This window comes from Leishmania donovani, chromosome 36 (genome assembly GCF_000227135.1).
Source record: "Leishmania donovani BPK282A1 complete genome, chromosome 36".
NCBI lineage: Eukaryota > Euglenozoa > Kinetoplastea > Trypanosomatida > Trypanosomatidae > Leishmania > Leishmania donovani.
Window position 1 is genome coordinate 1,132,114 of NC_018263.1, and position 13,468 is coordinate 1,145,581.

The 13,468-nt window shown below is 57.1% G+C and overlaps 3 protein-coding genes across 3 annotated transcripts; all 3 read right to left on the reverse strand.

Annotated features, from left to right (window-relative positions):
- Positions 1 to 23: 23 nt before the first annotated feature.
- Positions 24 to 3,083, reverse strand: LDBPK_362880 (hypothetical protein, unknown function; the record flags this gene model as incomplete). The annotated part of the gene is made up of 1 exon (XM_003865355.1): positions 24 to 3,083. One exon carries the CDS (start codon positions 3,081 to 3,083, stop codon positions 24 to 26), a length of 3,060 nt encoding a protein of 1,019 aa, XP_003865403.1.
- A 2,044-nt stretch (positions 3,084 to 5,127) lies between these two features.
- LDBPK_362890 (acetyltransferase-like protein) lies at positions 5,128 to 5,604 on the reverse strand (the record flags this gene model as incomplete). The annotated part of the gene is made up of 1 exon (XM_003865356.1): positions 5,128 to 5,604. The coding sequence occupies one exon, from the start codon at positions 5,602 to 5,604 to the stop codon at positions 5,128 to 5,130; it is 477 nt and encodes a 158-aa protein (XP_003865404.1).
- Positions 5,605 to 9,392: 3,788 nt separating this feature from the next.
- LDBPK_362900 (hypothetical protein, conserved) lies at positions 9,393 to 11,216 on the reverse strand (the record flags this gene model as incomplete). The annotated part of the gene is made up of 1 exon (XM_003865357.1): positions 9,393 to 11,216. The coding sequence occupies one exon, from the start codon at positions 11,214 to 11,216 to the stop codon at positions 9,393 to 9,395; it is 1,824 nt and encodes a 607-aa protein (XP_003865405.1).
- Between the last annotated feature and the right edge of the window lie 2,252 nt (positions 11,217 to 13,468).

The window sequence follows — 13,468 nt, forward strand, 5'->3', positions numbered from 1 at the left end:
GCACTACGAGCGAACACAAACGTTTACGCACTGCGCTGGCGTCTGCTCCTCTCCGCGACGGCACTCAGGAGCGAGTGGTGGCGCGTCCGACGAGCCGCCTTCGCTTCGGTGAGGGCAGCTTCTCCGGTCACCTGCGCACCAGTGGGGTGCACCGTGCCTGCCGCGCCGCTGCGCACGAGCGAGAAGATGTCCCGCTTTGCTTTCTCCACATGAGCACGGTGGGTGCTGACTTCACGCACGCCATAGTGGCGCAGCACTTCAGCCTTGGCGGAAAGGGCGTGGGGCGTGTCAAAGAGTGCCTCCCTTTCGACCCACAGGCACACCAGCGGTCGCGACTCCTTTGGGAGCGTGTGCTCCAAATGCCGCGCCGCTGCTGTAGCCTCTCGCAGCCCGTCCACACTCTGCAACTCCTTCTGCTTTCGAAGAGCAAGCGCTAAGGACGGAAGGAGAGGCCAGGAGGATGCTGCGCGAACTTGGTAGGCGCTAGGCGTCGCCCTGCTCACGAGGGCGTCGTGCAGGGCACGCACGAATGCGGAGGCGTGCCGCGGGGCGTCGTCCGCACCTGTGTACATGCGCTGCAGCTCTACAAGAGAGGCCGGAGTGAGCACCACCACCGTAAAGCGCAAGGGAAGCGCCGCTGTTGGACCAAAAAGCAACGGCTGCAACACACGCAGAAAAACCTCCACGGTCAACTCGTCATCAGCATCTTTCTTTGAAGTTGTGGCGCAGCGTTCGGCGAGTGCCCGTATGGAAGCAGCTCCCAACACCAGCACTGAGGTGGCTTGGCGTCCTGCGGAGAATCTCTGCAGCTGCGCTTCAAGGGTTTCCAAGGTGAGGGCACGAATTGGGAGTTGCAAGGACGCGCTCACAACACGATCTAGCGTCTGACTGGCCTGTGCCGGGTTGTCGTTGTTGCCGCACGCGTAGAGAAGCTCCACTACGCTCTTTAGCTCTGCCTGCGGCAGCTGAGCGTAGACAGAGCTGACGGCGTAGTTGACGACTGTGGAGGAGGCGGGGCTGGAAAATGCGTTCACCACCGCACGGCACCACGGCGTGTCGCGCTGCTTAGCGGAGAGCAGCAAAAGCCATAGAAGTGACCGCTGCTGATCTCCGGAAACCCTTAGCCACGCCGTGACGCGGTACGCAGCTGCGGTAGCTGGCGCGGCGGCAACGGTGTCTGCACCTAGACCGTTTTCTTTGACCTTCTGCATCCGCTGCAACAGCGGCCACAGCTCCCCGTCGCCACGTGCCCACTCACCCTCCGGCACGCTTGACCAAAGCAACAGGTGGAGAAGCACCAGGCTGCCACTCACCGCAACGTGTGCCGGCACCTCTGCCGATGTCGCAGCCACGCAGTAGTAGTGCAGCGACTGGGTCTCAGAAAAGTACGCGGCGAGGGGGGCAAGGAGAGACGGCGGGACGCTATAGCCTTTCTGCGTTGCGGCCGCCGCGAAGATGACGAGGGAGGCAGCGAGCGCGTAGGGCAGCGCGACCTCTTGTGCCCGAGGCCCTGAGAGGTTGGCGAAGAGCCTCAAAATCCGCTCCGCCGCGGTGGTGCTCGCGACCACTGGGACTAGCATACCAGCACTCCCGATCACAGCAAGCTCGGTGGAGAATATGCGCAGCATCAGCGAAGTGAAGTGGTTCAGCTCGTCACGCTGGGCTGCCGTGCGCTGACGCACCGGTGCGGCACGGCAGAGGTGGCCGTACACTCGCAGCGCCGCCCGCCGGACGTGCACATCGTCCGAGGCGGCGCAGCCGTCACCTGCGTCTGCCGCTACAGACAACCGTGCGTGCTGGTCGGCGAAGTAGCGCAGCAGCTCTGCGCCAATTGCAGCGATACCAGGCCAGGTGATGGCACCACTCAATCCATCCCACAACGAGAGCGCCTCTTCCACCGTGTAGACGACGGAGTCGCTCATGCGCTGGGGATGGTACAGGAGAGCCTGCATGGCGCTCTTCAGCAGGCGCACCACGGCCAGCTCAAAACGCATGTCTGCGGCATCTTCTTCCACGAACGCAGGCCTCTTCGCCATGGCGCCGTCGTCCCTGCACCACCACCGCGCGCTGAACCAAGACGAGGTGCGAGGTAGAAGACCACTGCTTGTCCTTCGCCACGTGCCCTCATTGCCGCGGCCGCTGCGCCGTCGCTGTCGGTGCTCGGCCAACGTGGCGAATCCCAGCGCACCACGTGCGCGGTACAGGAGAAAGATGAGACGCGTCACAGTCTCTGCGTCCCCTTGCACGGCGGCAGCTTCAGCACAACGCACCGCGACCGTTTCATCAAACAACGCCTTTGGTGCTCCGCGTTGCATGTCACTGCGGTAGTAGGAGCCCGCGACCGCCTTGCCAGATGAGAGGGAGGTCCGCGAAAGGCGCGTGAGGGCGGCAGCCTCCAAAAGTTCCAGCGCGTGCGCTTTCATCCCCTTCGTTGTACTGCGTAGCATCGCAGCTGCAATCGCCGCGAGTACCACCGGAGAGCATGTGAGGAGCCACTCCCCGTCAGCGTCGCCGCAGTGGACCCGGCGGATAGGCGACCCTCCGTGCAAGCCGTAGCGCTCCGAGAGCGCTGTCGACAACAGCGGCACCTCCGACTCCGTTACCTCTCCCTCTCCCGCACATGTGTCTGTCAGCCGGAGGAGGCGCGTTAGCCACGCTAGTGCATCGCTGCCCCCCTGCATGCTGTCCATTACATGCTGGATAGCAGTGGCTTTGACGGTGAGCACCTCGTTCTGAGTAAGGTCCCATGGCCCGGGCTCGTGTGGGTGAGGAGGTTTGTTGAGCAGGTCCACCAGTACCTCAGCAATGCGCGCGGCTTCCGCAGACGCGCCGAGTGCTTCACGCAAGCGGGCAAGAAGCTGCAGAAAGTGTTGTGGGGTTGCGAGCGCAGGCGCTGGCGAGGTGTAGCGTTGGACACCGCTGCCCGAATTGCTTGGCCGGTACACGGCATAGCACTTTGGTGCCTCCACCGCTAGACAGAGGGCAGCGACTTCGCTAAGCGCTACGCGCGAGCTGCTGCCTGGCGAGGACGGGCTTTGAGCGAGCAGGTCTGTCCACGAGGCAGCGATGCCAGAGGCATCCATAGCCGAGGCACTGCGTGGACCACCAATAGACGGGTGCCCGCTGGTGGAGCTAAGGCGCCGACGCAATGCCGCCGCGGCCAAGGGAGGCGGGACGTCGGCACGACGTCCTGTGTGAGAGCAGCGACACTGGCGTTGACCGACACACAAGGGAGTTGAGAAGGATAACCCCCGGGCAAGCAGCGGTGCGATACGTCTCCGCGCACGCGCCAGGATGATGCTGCGCATTTAGGGAGGAGGATCACGAGCGTCACGCTACTGCAGGGCGGAAATGTGGAATCGAGCTCACCTATGCAGGCAGACTCACAGTACTGCAGCAAACAACCAGGGACCGCACAAAGTGGGTGTGGGAAGAAGAAAAGGACTGAGAGACAGACGTGAGGGCGGAGAGGCAGCCGTCAGCGTGGTGCCGCACCGGACAAGGAAAAAAGGAACAAGCACCGAATGATGCAGTGTAGTGGTAGTGCCCCTCTCGGCCCATAATGACCAACCCCGCCTACTCACAGTTCTCCCCCGTATGCACCACAACCGCAGATGCCAAGAAAGGCTGCGTGCATGTGTGTGCCACGAAAAAGCGGTCCGACATCAGTGGTGAGTTGAGAGAGGATATGACAAGATGGCCAGTAGCGTCGTGAGAGGATTCCAATTGCAAGCACGTACGTCTCAAGGGGGCTGGCACTCATGCTGTGGGCCTTACCGATTCTCACGCATGCGAGCATGACAAGATGCTCGCAGGCGCAGACAAGCAGATAAGCTACGCAACAAGACAGCTTCAAGGCACCTCGAGGAAAACAACGCAATCACCTGCAGAGGTGTGTGTGTGTGTGTGTGGGAGAGAGAGAAAGGGAAGCCACGTCGGCTGCCGGTCTCTCAAGGGCCCGAATCGCGCATGCTGGGCTAGGAAACACCACATCCACAACACACAGCGTGCACACGCCATATTTTACTGTTATTGTTCGGACTCCCTCGTAAGACTGCCTGCCTTTTCTCATTTAGCGCGCGTAAAAATATCGCTACAGCACGCGAGCACGCCGCAGGCTTCCCCAGCTGCGGGAGGTCGCTAGGAAAGGTGCAAGAAGGAACAGGGCAGGCCAACACGAAAAGGAGTGGGTGCATGACCGCTAGCAGCAGCAGCAGCAGCGAAAATTGAGGAGGTCTGTGCTGATGCTGCATCATCGCTAACGCAGACGCTACACACAAAAAGATTTTTTTTTGTTTGCAGCGTGTCCACTCTCTGCCAATACAACATGAGTCGGGCTCCACTCTATCCCCTGTCTGTCACAGGCCCCATCGCCTGGCGCACTGCAGCGGGAGACACACACTCGCTAGTGCACTGCCGGCCCAGTCATCGGAGCACGGCCTCTGCCTCAGACTCTACCCACCCACCCCCGCCTCGCGGGCCGCCACCTGGCGCATCACACGGAGTGGCTCAGGCTCCCCACCACCAGTAGGCAGTGCGAGGGCCAGGTGGGGTACGTTAGAGTCACGCCGACACCTTGCTTAACATATGGATGACACAAATGTGTGCACTGTCGCCGCGCGCACCGACGCGGCGCCATCCAGGGCCTGGCCGCGGACATCCGCAGCGATAATTCGCTCGGACTTCCCTGCGCCGGTATGCACGTGACCCGGTCACCACGCTGAGGTGTCCCCCGTCATCAGGAAGAGGAACAAAGAAAGTGAAAAAAAACAACAAAACGCATGCGCTCAAATGAACATTCTTGTACAACAGCGCAGGACAAGCTTCCAGTTGAAGAAGGACTTGTCGAGAGTTGCGGGAGCAAAAGGAAAAAACAAACAAACATTGCTCGAAACATGTAGCGAGAGTACACATTCTCACAGCAAGTATGTCACCACGGCGACTGCATGCACTCAAACAGCCACACGCAAAGACTGCACCAGGCCGGCGAGGAGGGGAAAGAGAGGGAAAGCAGCTGCCACGGCCATGGGGTCGAGCAGAGTCGATTCAGCCCTCTCGAACAGCCCTCTTGAGCGGAGCATGTGGGATGCCTGTCTTGAGTGCGTCCCTCAGGCCATGTTTGCGCACCTAAAACTTGAGCATGCAGTTCACCCAGCCAGGGTCGATCTCCGCGTCGTACTTCTTGTAGAAGTCGATGGCCGGTGCGTTCCAGTCCAATGCCTGCCATACCATTCCATGGCAGCCCTCTTCCTTCGCCTGCTGCAAAACTCGCTCAAAGAGGACCTTGCCGGCCCCAATGCCGCGATGCGACTCCGTGACAACGAAGTCCTCGAGATAAAGCATACGCCCACGCCATGTGGAGTACCGGTAGTAGTAGAGCGCCATTCCAATCACGCGCGGCTTCACGTCGTTGGTTTCTTGTTGTTCCGCCACGAAGGCGCTCCAGAGAGGTCGCTCGCCGAAACCCTCCTCCTCCATCTCTGCCTTGGACACAACCACACACTCGGGCGCCCGCTCGTAGATAGCCAGCTCCATGATGAGGTCATACATGCGCTGAGTGTCCTCGCGCTCAGCGCGGCGAACGGTGACGACTGGAGCAGGCATGTATTAGCCGTTTTTATTTTTGCGTGTATGTGTGTGTCTGTGTACGATGATTAGTGCGTTTCGAAGCCTATGTGCAAACATTTGTGCATCGAAGGTGGCGAAGACGGCAAAGTGGTTCGTGAAAGGACACGTGTCGTGGGTGTGTATAAACGGGCGAAACACGGAAAGGAAAGAGAGTCGAGACCCGAAAGACAATTCCATAGAGGTGTGATGAGCACCACATTGCCTCTCGACGGAAGCATACGCATGGGTAGACGTTTGCCGTTCGGAGAAGGGAAAGGTGCCTTTCAAAGTGGGCCGTGGATGCCCGTTTGAGGGACGTTTCGGCCCTCGAGCGGATTGCTAACGATTGGGGTAAACCTTGTGGCTCCACACAATCACTGCTTCTTTTTTTTCTCTCGACGGGTGTTAAACTCGTGATGTGGCCGGGTGCCCCATGTAACGATCGTGGTGCTGCGTGCGTGTACCCTCACGATAGCATACCGCCATCTCAGAGAGAGGCCTGTTCACGGAGTGAAACACGCACGCGTGCCCGTACGAGCACGCCACCGGTTTGCCACGCATATAGAACGATCAGACTGCCAGTCAGAACAAGTCAGAGAAAATACGAAGAGACGGCCAGAGGCAGATAATACTAGTAAAGAGAGAAGGGAACCGAGGGAGCATCCGCATGCGCACTAGCGAGCAGTACAAGCTTGTGCGTTTGTTCACATCGCAACGGGCGACGGCGAGGGTGGGGCGTGAAGGGAGGGGAAGCGGGTGCGAGCGCGAAGGAAAGACAAGGCTTGATTGCTGTTAGTGGGGATGGGCCATTATCGGAAGACAAGGAAAGGAAGAGCGAAAAACCGACAAAAAGAAAAGGGATGCGAGGCAGCGGGGAAAAAAGTGGGGAGACACACCCCGGCGCACACGCATACACACACACATATATGAGAAGCATAACAGAACGATTGCAGAAGAAACAAGACACACAAAAAACAACATACAGACACACACACACACACACACACACACACAGGCAGAGGAAGAAAGGAGGGAAACAAGGAGCTCTCTCGCTCTCGCTCTCTCCTTCTAGCTCACGCAGCTCTGGAGTGGTCCACTGTGTCCAGGCTAACGGGAAAAGAAACGAGTAGAGTAAGAGGAGAAAAAGGGAGCTCAGCAACGTCGTCCTTCACGCCCACCCACAGACAAACGAGCACTAGCGCACACCTGCGCAAGTGTAGCAGAGGCGTACAACTGTTTTCTTCTGTCTTCAAATTTCTTCATCCATCTACCTCCAGCGTCGCTTGCGAGCTTAGACGGACGCTCAATAGACATGCGGTCTACGAAGGCGACCGGTGTCTTGTCCGCTAAAGGAAGAGAGTTGACACAGCAGCAATATAAGCGCGATGATCAAGGATATTCAGGAAAGAGGGAGCACCCGGTCACAGACACACACACACACAGACGCGTGCGTACTCATTTTCCATACCCCGCTGCTGCAAGACTCGGATGCCATGGAAGGACGGAGAGAAATAGAGAACGAGGAAAAGAGCCTAACGAAAAGAGGAGGTGACCTCGGGAGACGAAGGATGCGCTATCAAAAGCGCACAAAAACAGCTGCGCTACTACCAACAAAGAGAAGTGAGTCCGAAGACAAAGATACGCGTTAGTATGGCGTTGGCTGTTTATTTCTGTAAACAACACAGGGTGGAGAAAACAAACAACCAAAAAACAACAAAAACAGCAGCGGCTTCCGTACACACACAAATGCGGTCATCCCATATTGATCCTTTTACCGCCCTCCGTCCTGTAGCACGTGCCCACGATTCACTTCTAACCATTTGACAAAGAAGGCGAAGAGGTAGGACACGCAACGAGGGGGGGGGAGGGGCTACCAATCAGAAAGCCCAGTGCTAGAGGCAGTACAGCAATCCAGAAAAAAAGGGCGAGGGGAGGGAATGAAGCACACACAGACACGCTTACGAGGCAGGAGAGGGTGGGGTTTGGTGGACAGACTATCAGGACGGAGAAGCGAAAGAATGGAAGGGAGGTAGACACACGACACAGCCACAAACAGAATCTGCACACACACACACACACACACACACACACACATAAAAACGCCGACCAGCAACAGCGAGCGGAGTCCGTGAGTCCAACAGAGAAAAATAAAAAATAAAATAAAAGCACACACAAGTCGCCACGGAGAAGCCAAACAATACGTAAAGGATCTTTTCGTGCTTTGTGAAGGTTTGAGTGCTTCAAAAGGCATTCGCGAATTCTGTTTGCCCCCTTCCGTCTCGCTTTTCGACCTCCTCAGGGCTGGTGAGGGGACCAATAAGCGGAGGTCGAACCTGAAGGTGAGAGCGGGTGGAGTCGGCAGGTGAAGTAGGGAGGAGGAAAGAGATGTCACATGTGGTATGCGTTGAAGGCATTTCAATGTATGAAAACGCGCACGCACACACCAGCTTACATCACGTGCACGAGAACGCCACAATAGAAGAAACACGAAAAAAACAAAACAGAAATACGGGCGTGTACAACAGAGGAAGTAAGACAACAAACAAACACGAGAGACAGAAAGATGAAAAATATGAGCGAGGCGAACAAACAACACAAAGAAGAAAGGGAAGAGGCGATGAAGCAGCGCGGCATTTTTTCTGTTGTTGCTGCGTCTTTGTGCTCTTTCGTAAACGTATGCCACGACAACAACGCAGCCCACAGATGCCTCCATTCCTTTTTAGAGAAGGTGTGGCGTCGTGGACACAGTGTAGGCAACTTCACCGCGTGAACAGCGGCACCTCTTCTTTTGCTGCCTTTTTGGTCCTTCTACGCGTCCTTCGTCTACATACAGACACAGAGACAGACTCGCCTACCGCTGAAACGCCATGGGTTATGTTTCTCCCTTCGGCCCGTGTGAATAAGGGTGCTCCTGCCCCCTCTTCGAACGACTTTGTGCCTTTTTAAAAAGGAAAATGAGCTTCTCGTGCTATCCACATCCCTCCTCACTCTCCTTTCATTGCTGGCAGCCGTGTGGTGCTCATCCCCATCATCTATCGAGTTTTCTCTTCGGGAGTGAGATGGGGAGGTACACAGGAGCGGACGGAGCCCACCTTCACTATCAAGCGAAGAAGCGAAAAAGGAAGACGGACTGGAGTGGAGAGCGATGACGCCGCCGGCAAAGACGGAAGGAGCGTTGGGTGGGGATGAGAGATGAAGGTTGTGTGTGTATGAAGGATGGCGACTGGGACGACATCAAACAAAAACAAAATGCAGCATCCGTGGCGATGCATCAATACACACAGCAACTCGTTGGCCTCTCTCTGTCCTTCTACCGCTCTTTCTTGCGACTTGTGTACGCACTGCCAAGGAAGTTGTTGCGCTATTCCACATGCAGCTTGCTTTGTGCCCCCCTCGCTCTCCTGGTCTTTTTGCCAAGCCTACGTCATTGCTTCTCCCACCAAGCGAACAAGAGAGCTGCTGGAGAATCGAAAAGCAAAACCGGGCGTGGCTAGATCACTTGCGAAACAACCCGTTTCATGCACGCAATCGAGAAATGTACGCAAAGAACTTGCCCATGCCGGAAAATGGCCGAGCAGGCGCGCGCGCATACGTGAGGGGGGGGAGTGGAGGGAGACATTGCAGACTTCTGTGAGCTTGTAACGCAATAGCAGCAGTCGCATGGACGCAGGATAGCACACCGAAACCACCGCATTATGTGAAACACACACACACACACATACATACAAACCACAGAGTGCGGCCATGTCTACGCAAGCCTCTCGCGCGTGTATCCTAGAGCGCGTCTACGAAGCTGCTTTCAAAGCCTTGCGGCACTGCTTCACGAAGCGAACATAGCGAAGGTGTACCATGGTCGCCAGCACCACCGCAAAGGCTGCCGTGCACGTGACGACGATGATGGGTGTCTGAACGCACGCATGGGACGTGCAGCCCTGCTCCACCGTGTGGCCCATCTTTTCGCGCTCCTTGTCCACGGTGAGGCCGAAGAGGAAGCGATTGAAGCCGATGACGCCAATGACGTTGGTGAAGAAGCTCATGTTGTACAGGATGCCGTGGTGATCAGCGAAGATGCAGGGGAAGATGAGCGCGCGCACGCCGTTGAAGACGCCCTCTTCGAAGTAGACGAGGATGTACGGAAGGAGGAGAGCGTCACCAGGAAGAACAAGGATCAGAATGCCGGCGATTGTGGCAATGATCGGGGCGACAGGCAGGGCGATCGTCACAAGCACCTTGCGGTTCTTCGGGTCCTGGTGCTGCACGTACGCCTCGAACAGACCCATCGAGATGCGACCCACGGCGCTGCCCACACCGAGGAGGGCCGTGTAGAGAGAGCCCAGCTCCGCGGTACGCGGGCGACCTGTGCGAGCGACGTAGATGGTGCTGCCGTTGTACGTAACGATCGTACCGAGGACACCCTGGCAGACAAACGCAATGAGGATGAGCCAAATGTCAGGGCGCATGAGCGTCTCCCAGATCGTGCCACCATAGCGAGGGTCCTGCGGACCATCCTCGATGACGGCCTCGACGCCAACAAGAGACTGCTTGCGCGCCGCATCATCGTCGCTGACGGGAGAAGTGCTGAGGGGCTTGTTGCTGGTCTCCAGCGGCTCCACGGAAGTCAGGACATTCGGCTTGCTGCCCTCGGTGTCGTCGAAGGTGCTGCTCTGCTGCTCCGCCGGCTCGCTCACACCGCCCAGCCAGGGAATCGGCAGCGCCATCACCCAGAAGGACATGCACAGCACCACCGTGATGCCACCCACTACCGCCTTGCCACCGCGTGACACCTTCGTGTACGCCAGTATCGGGGCCGTGATGGCAAAGAAAATGACGAGGCAGGCCACGATGACGTAGCCGTACGCAATGCGGCGCAACGGAACGAACTTCTTCGCGTAGATGCCCTTCAGCGACGTCAGGGCGGCAATCTGCTCCTCTGTCTTGTTGCGGGCGCGCCACCAGTTCACAAAATACGGAGGCAGTGCAATGAGAAGCATCGCCATCAGCGCGACAACCACCGTGAGGACCATGATGAGGTAGATGAAGCCGCTGATATTGTTCGAGAAGAAGCCGCGATTGATGGAGGAGATGACGGAGCTGCCCAGACCCGTCATCACCTTGGCCAGCCCGATGACAGGACCACGGTTTCGTGGGAACAGCTCCACCAGCGTGACAATCGACGCGGCGTCGAAGAGACCACTGCACGTGTTCATGAAGGCGTAGAAGATGGAGATGGTCACGGTGTTGCCCTTGATTTTTCCGTCGAAGACGAGCCCGAGGCCAAGGCAGCCGATGAACCCCATCATACCGGCAATCACAAGCAGTGGCAGGGGGCCGATATGATCGTACAGCACACCATACGGAATGACAAAGTAGCAGAACACGACACCGACCGTGCTGATCGTGGAGAGATCACCATCGGAGAGATGGAAGCGGCTTTGGAACTCCTCACTGAAGAGGTCGAAGGCGAACACAAGCGAGACGCAGATGCTGCAGAACAGCACGCACACCAGCGCGCGGAAGCGCTTAACCTCATCAATCACGTGCAACCCGCACGCCTCCCGGTGGGAGACGTACTTGGTTTGACTGAAGGTGTGCTTGAAACTGTCGAACATCTTCGCAGGAGGTACCATTGCATGTACGGTCCAGTGCAGCGGAAGGATGTTCGCCAGCCAAGTAAGTCGCAGAGAGAAGGAAGGTGTGAGAGCGGGATATGCTTGTGCGTGTGTGTGTTCTTTCGGTTTGGACTGGAAACCTAGCAACGGCAATGTATCCTATCACTGACTACAAACACCGGAAGACTGGAAACACCCCAAAGGAGTGTATATACGTATATGTATAACCGACTGTCTCGGATAAAACGAAAGCAACACGATACGTCGGTGATACGATCGAAAGAAAGGGGTGGAGACAAGAGAGCCAAATAAACAACAAAAAGGAGGGCGCAGACGTATCCACAAGAACCACCACCACAAAACCAAAACAAGAGTAAAGGAAACGAATAGCGTCTTTGTGTGTGTGTGTGTGTGAAGTGACACAAGAAAGATACTGCTGCTCTGCGTTGTGGGTCTTTGTGGCAACGCCGTACACGGGCAAGGTGGCAATGGTTGTCACACAGGCGCGTGTGTGCGTGTTCGAGATGGTAATGATGGCGAGGGAGGGGAGAGACCGTGTGCACGTGTATGCGTGTGTGTGGAAGTTAGCGTAGGGAGAGAAAAAAAAGGCAACATATGCGCCCGCAAGCGAAGCAAGGCGCACATCACCAGAGGGATGAGTTAGACGGGTGGGAGGGGCGAGGGGAAGCGAGTGGCGAACACAGGATACGTGCGAGACACATATGCCTGGCTCTCTCTTCGACGCCACCCTCGTAAATGTACCATCCTTTGCATATGCATCTACACATATTCTTGCTCGACTTACCGTAGCGTCCAATAAAGCAGTGTCAACAAAGATCATGAAGAGACAAACAACATCGAAAACACTGCGGGCATACACACAGACGCTGGATTTCAACCAAGTGCACAATCGAATCGTTGCACGACCGCAACGCGGTACGGTTTCTGATTCTGTTGAGACCGTTCTTCGAACACCGACGCGGAACGCTGACGAGATCACGGCTGACGCCAATGGTTGTCCTGCGCCACCACGTCGTTCCAACCGGGCGATGTGTCACCGGCACAGCGCAGCATCACGACCCGCCCAGGGAACAAGGAAACGCGAACAACCTCAGCCGCATTCGGATCGACTGCGCTGCTGACAGCAGCTTGCTTGGCACTGAGTGTGACGCGCTGCCCCGTAATTGTAGAGCTTGAAGCGCTCTCTGGCTGCGGCGCGGCCCCAGGTGTGAGGGAGGAGGAGAAGGATGCTTGCATTGATGAAAAAGGGGAGGTGGACGATGCGTGAGGTGTGCCAATGCACGAGGTGAAAAGAAGACACGGGGAAGTGGTTCGTTTTCTTTTTTTTCCTGCATATCTCCAGTGCTTCACACCCTCCTTAGTAGCAGCACGATGGTGGCTTACTACTTCAGAGGGCTATGCTGGGTGGGGGCGGGGGCAGCCACGATGCGCACTGCAGCACAAACTCCTCCTCGCGTACAAAATGCACACAAAGACACATTCCAAAAAAAAAGTGATGAAATGAGACAGAGGCGATGGGCAGGGAGAGGAAAAAGTACACGGGAGAGCGGCGGTGAGAGCACGAGATGAGGGCTCCTTTTTATCGTCTGCTTCCTTTGCAGCGTGTCCACTCTCTGCCAATACAACATGAGTCGGGCTCCACTCTATCCCCTGTCTGTCACAGGCCCCATCGCCTGGCGCACTGCAGCGGGAGACACACACTCGCTAGTGCACTGCCGGCCCAGTCATCGGAGCACGGCCTCTGCCTCAGACTCTACCCACCCACCCCCGCCTCGCGGGCCGCCACCTGGCGCATCACACGGAGTGGCTCAGGCTCCCCACCACCAGTAGGCAGTGCGAGGGCCAGGTGGGGTACGTTAGAGTCACGCCGACACCTTGCTTAACATATGGATGACACAAATGTGTGCACTGTCGCCGCGCGCACCGACGCGGCGCCATCCAGGGCCTGGCCGCGGACATCCGCAGCGATAATTCGCTCGGACTTCCCTGCGCCGGTATGCACGTGACCCGGTCACCACGCTGAGGTGTCCCCCGTCATTAGGGATCAGATGAAGATGAGAAAGAAAAACAAAACGAATACACCATGCTACATACATGTGAAAGGTATGTAAACAAACCACGTGTCCATGACTCTCCTCCCCTCGAAAAGGAGAGACAGAGCGCCGCGGGGGCTTGAGGTCTTTCACGAATGGTTGAGGCAAAGATACATTTTTCGCCCACCGCTTGTGCTG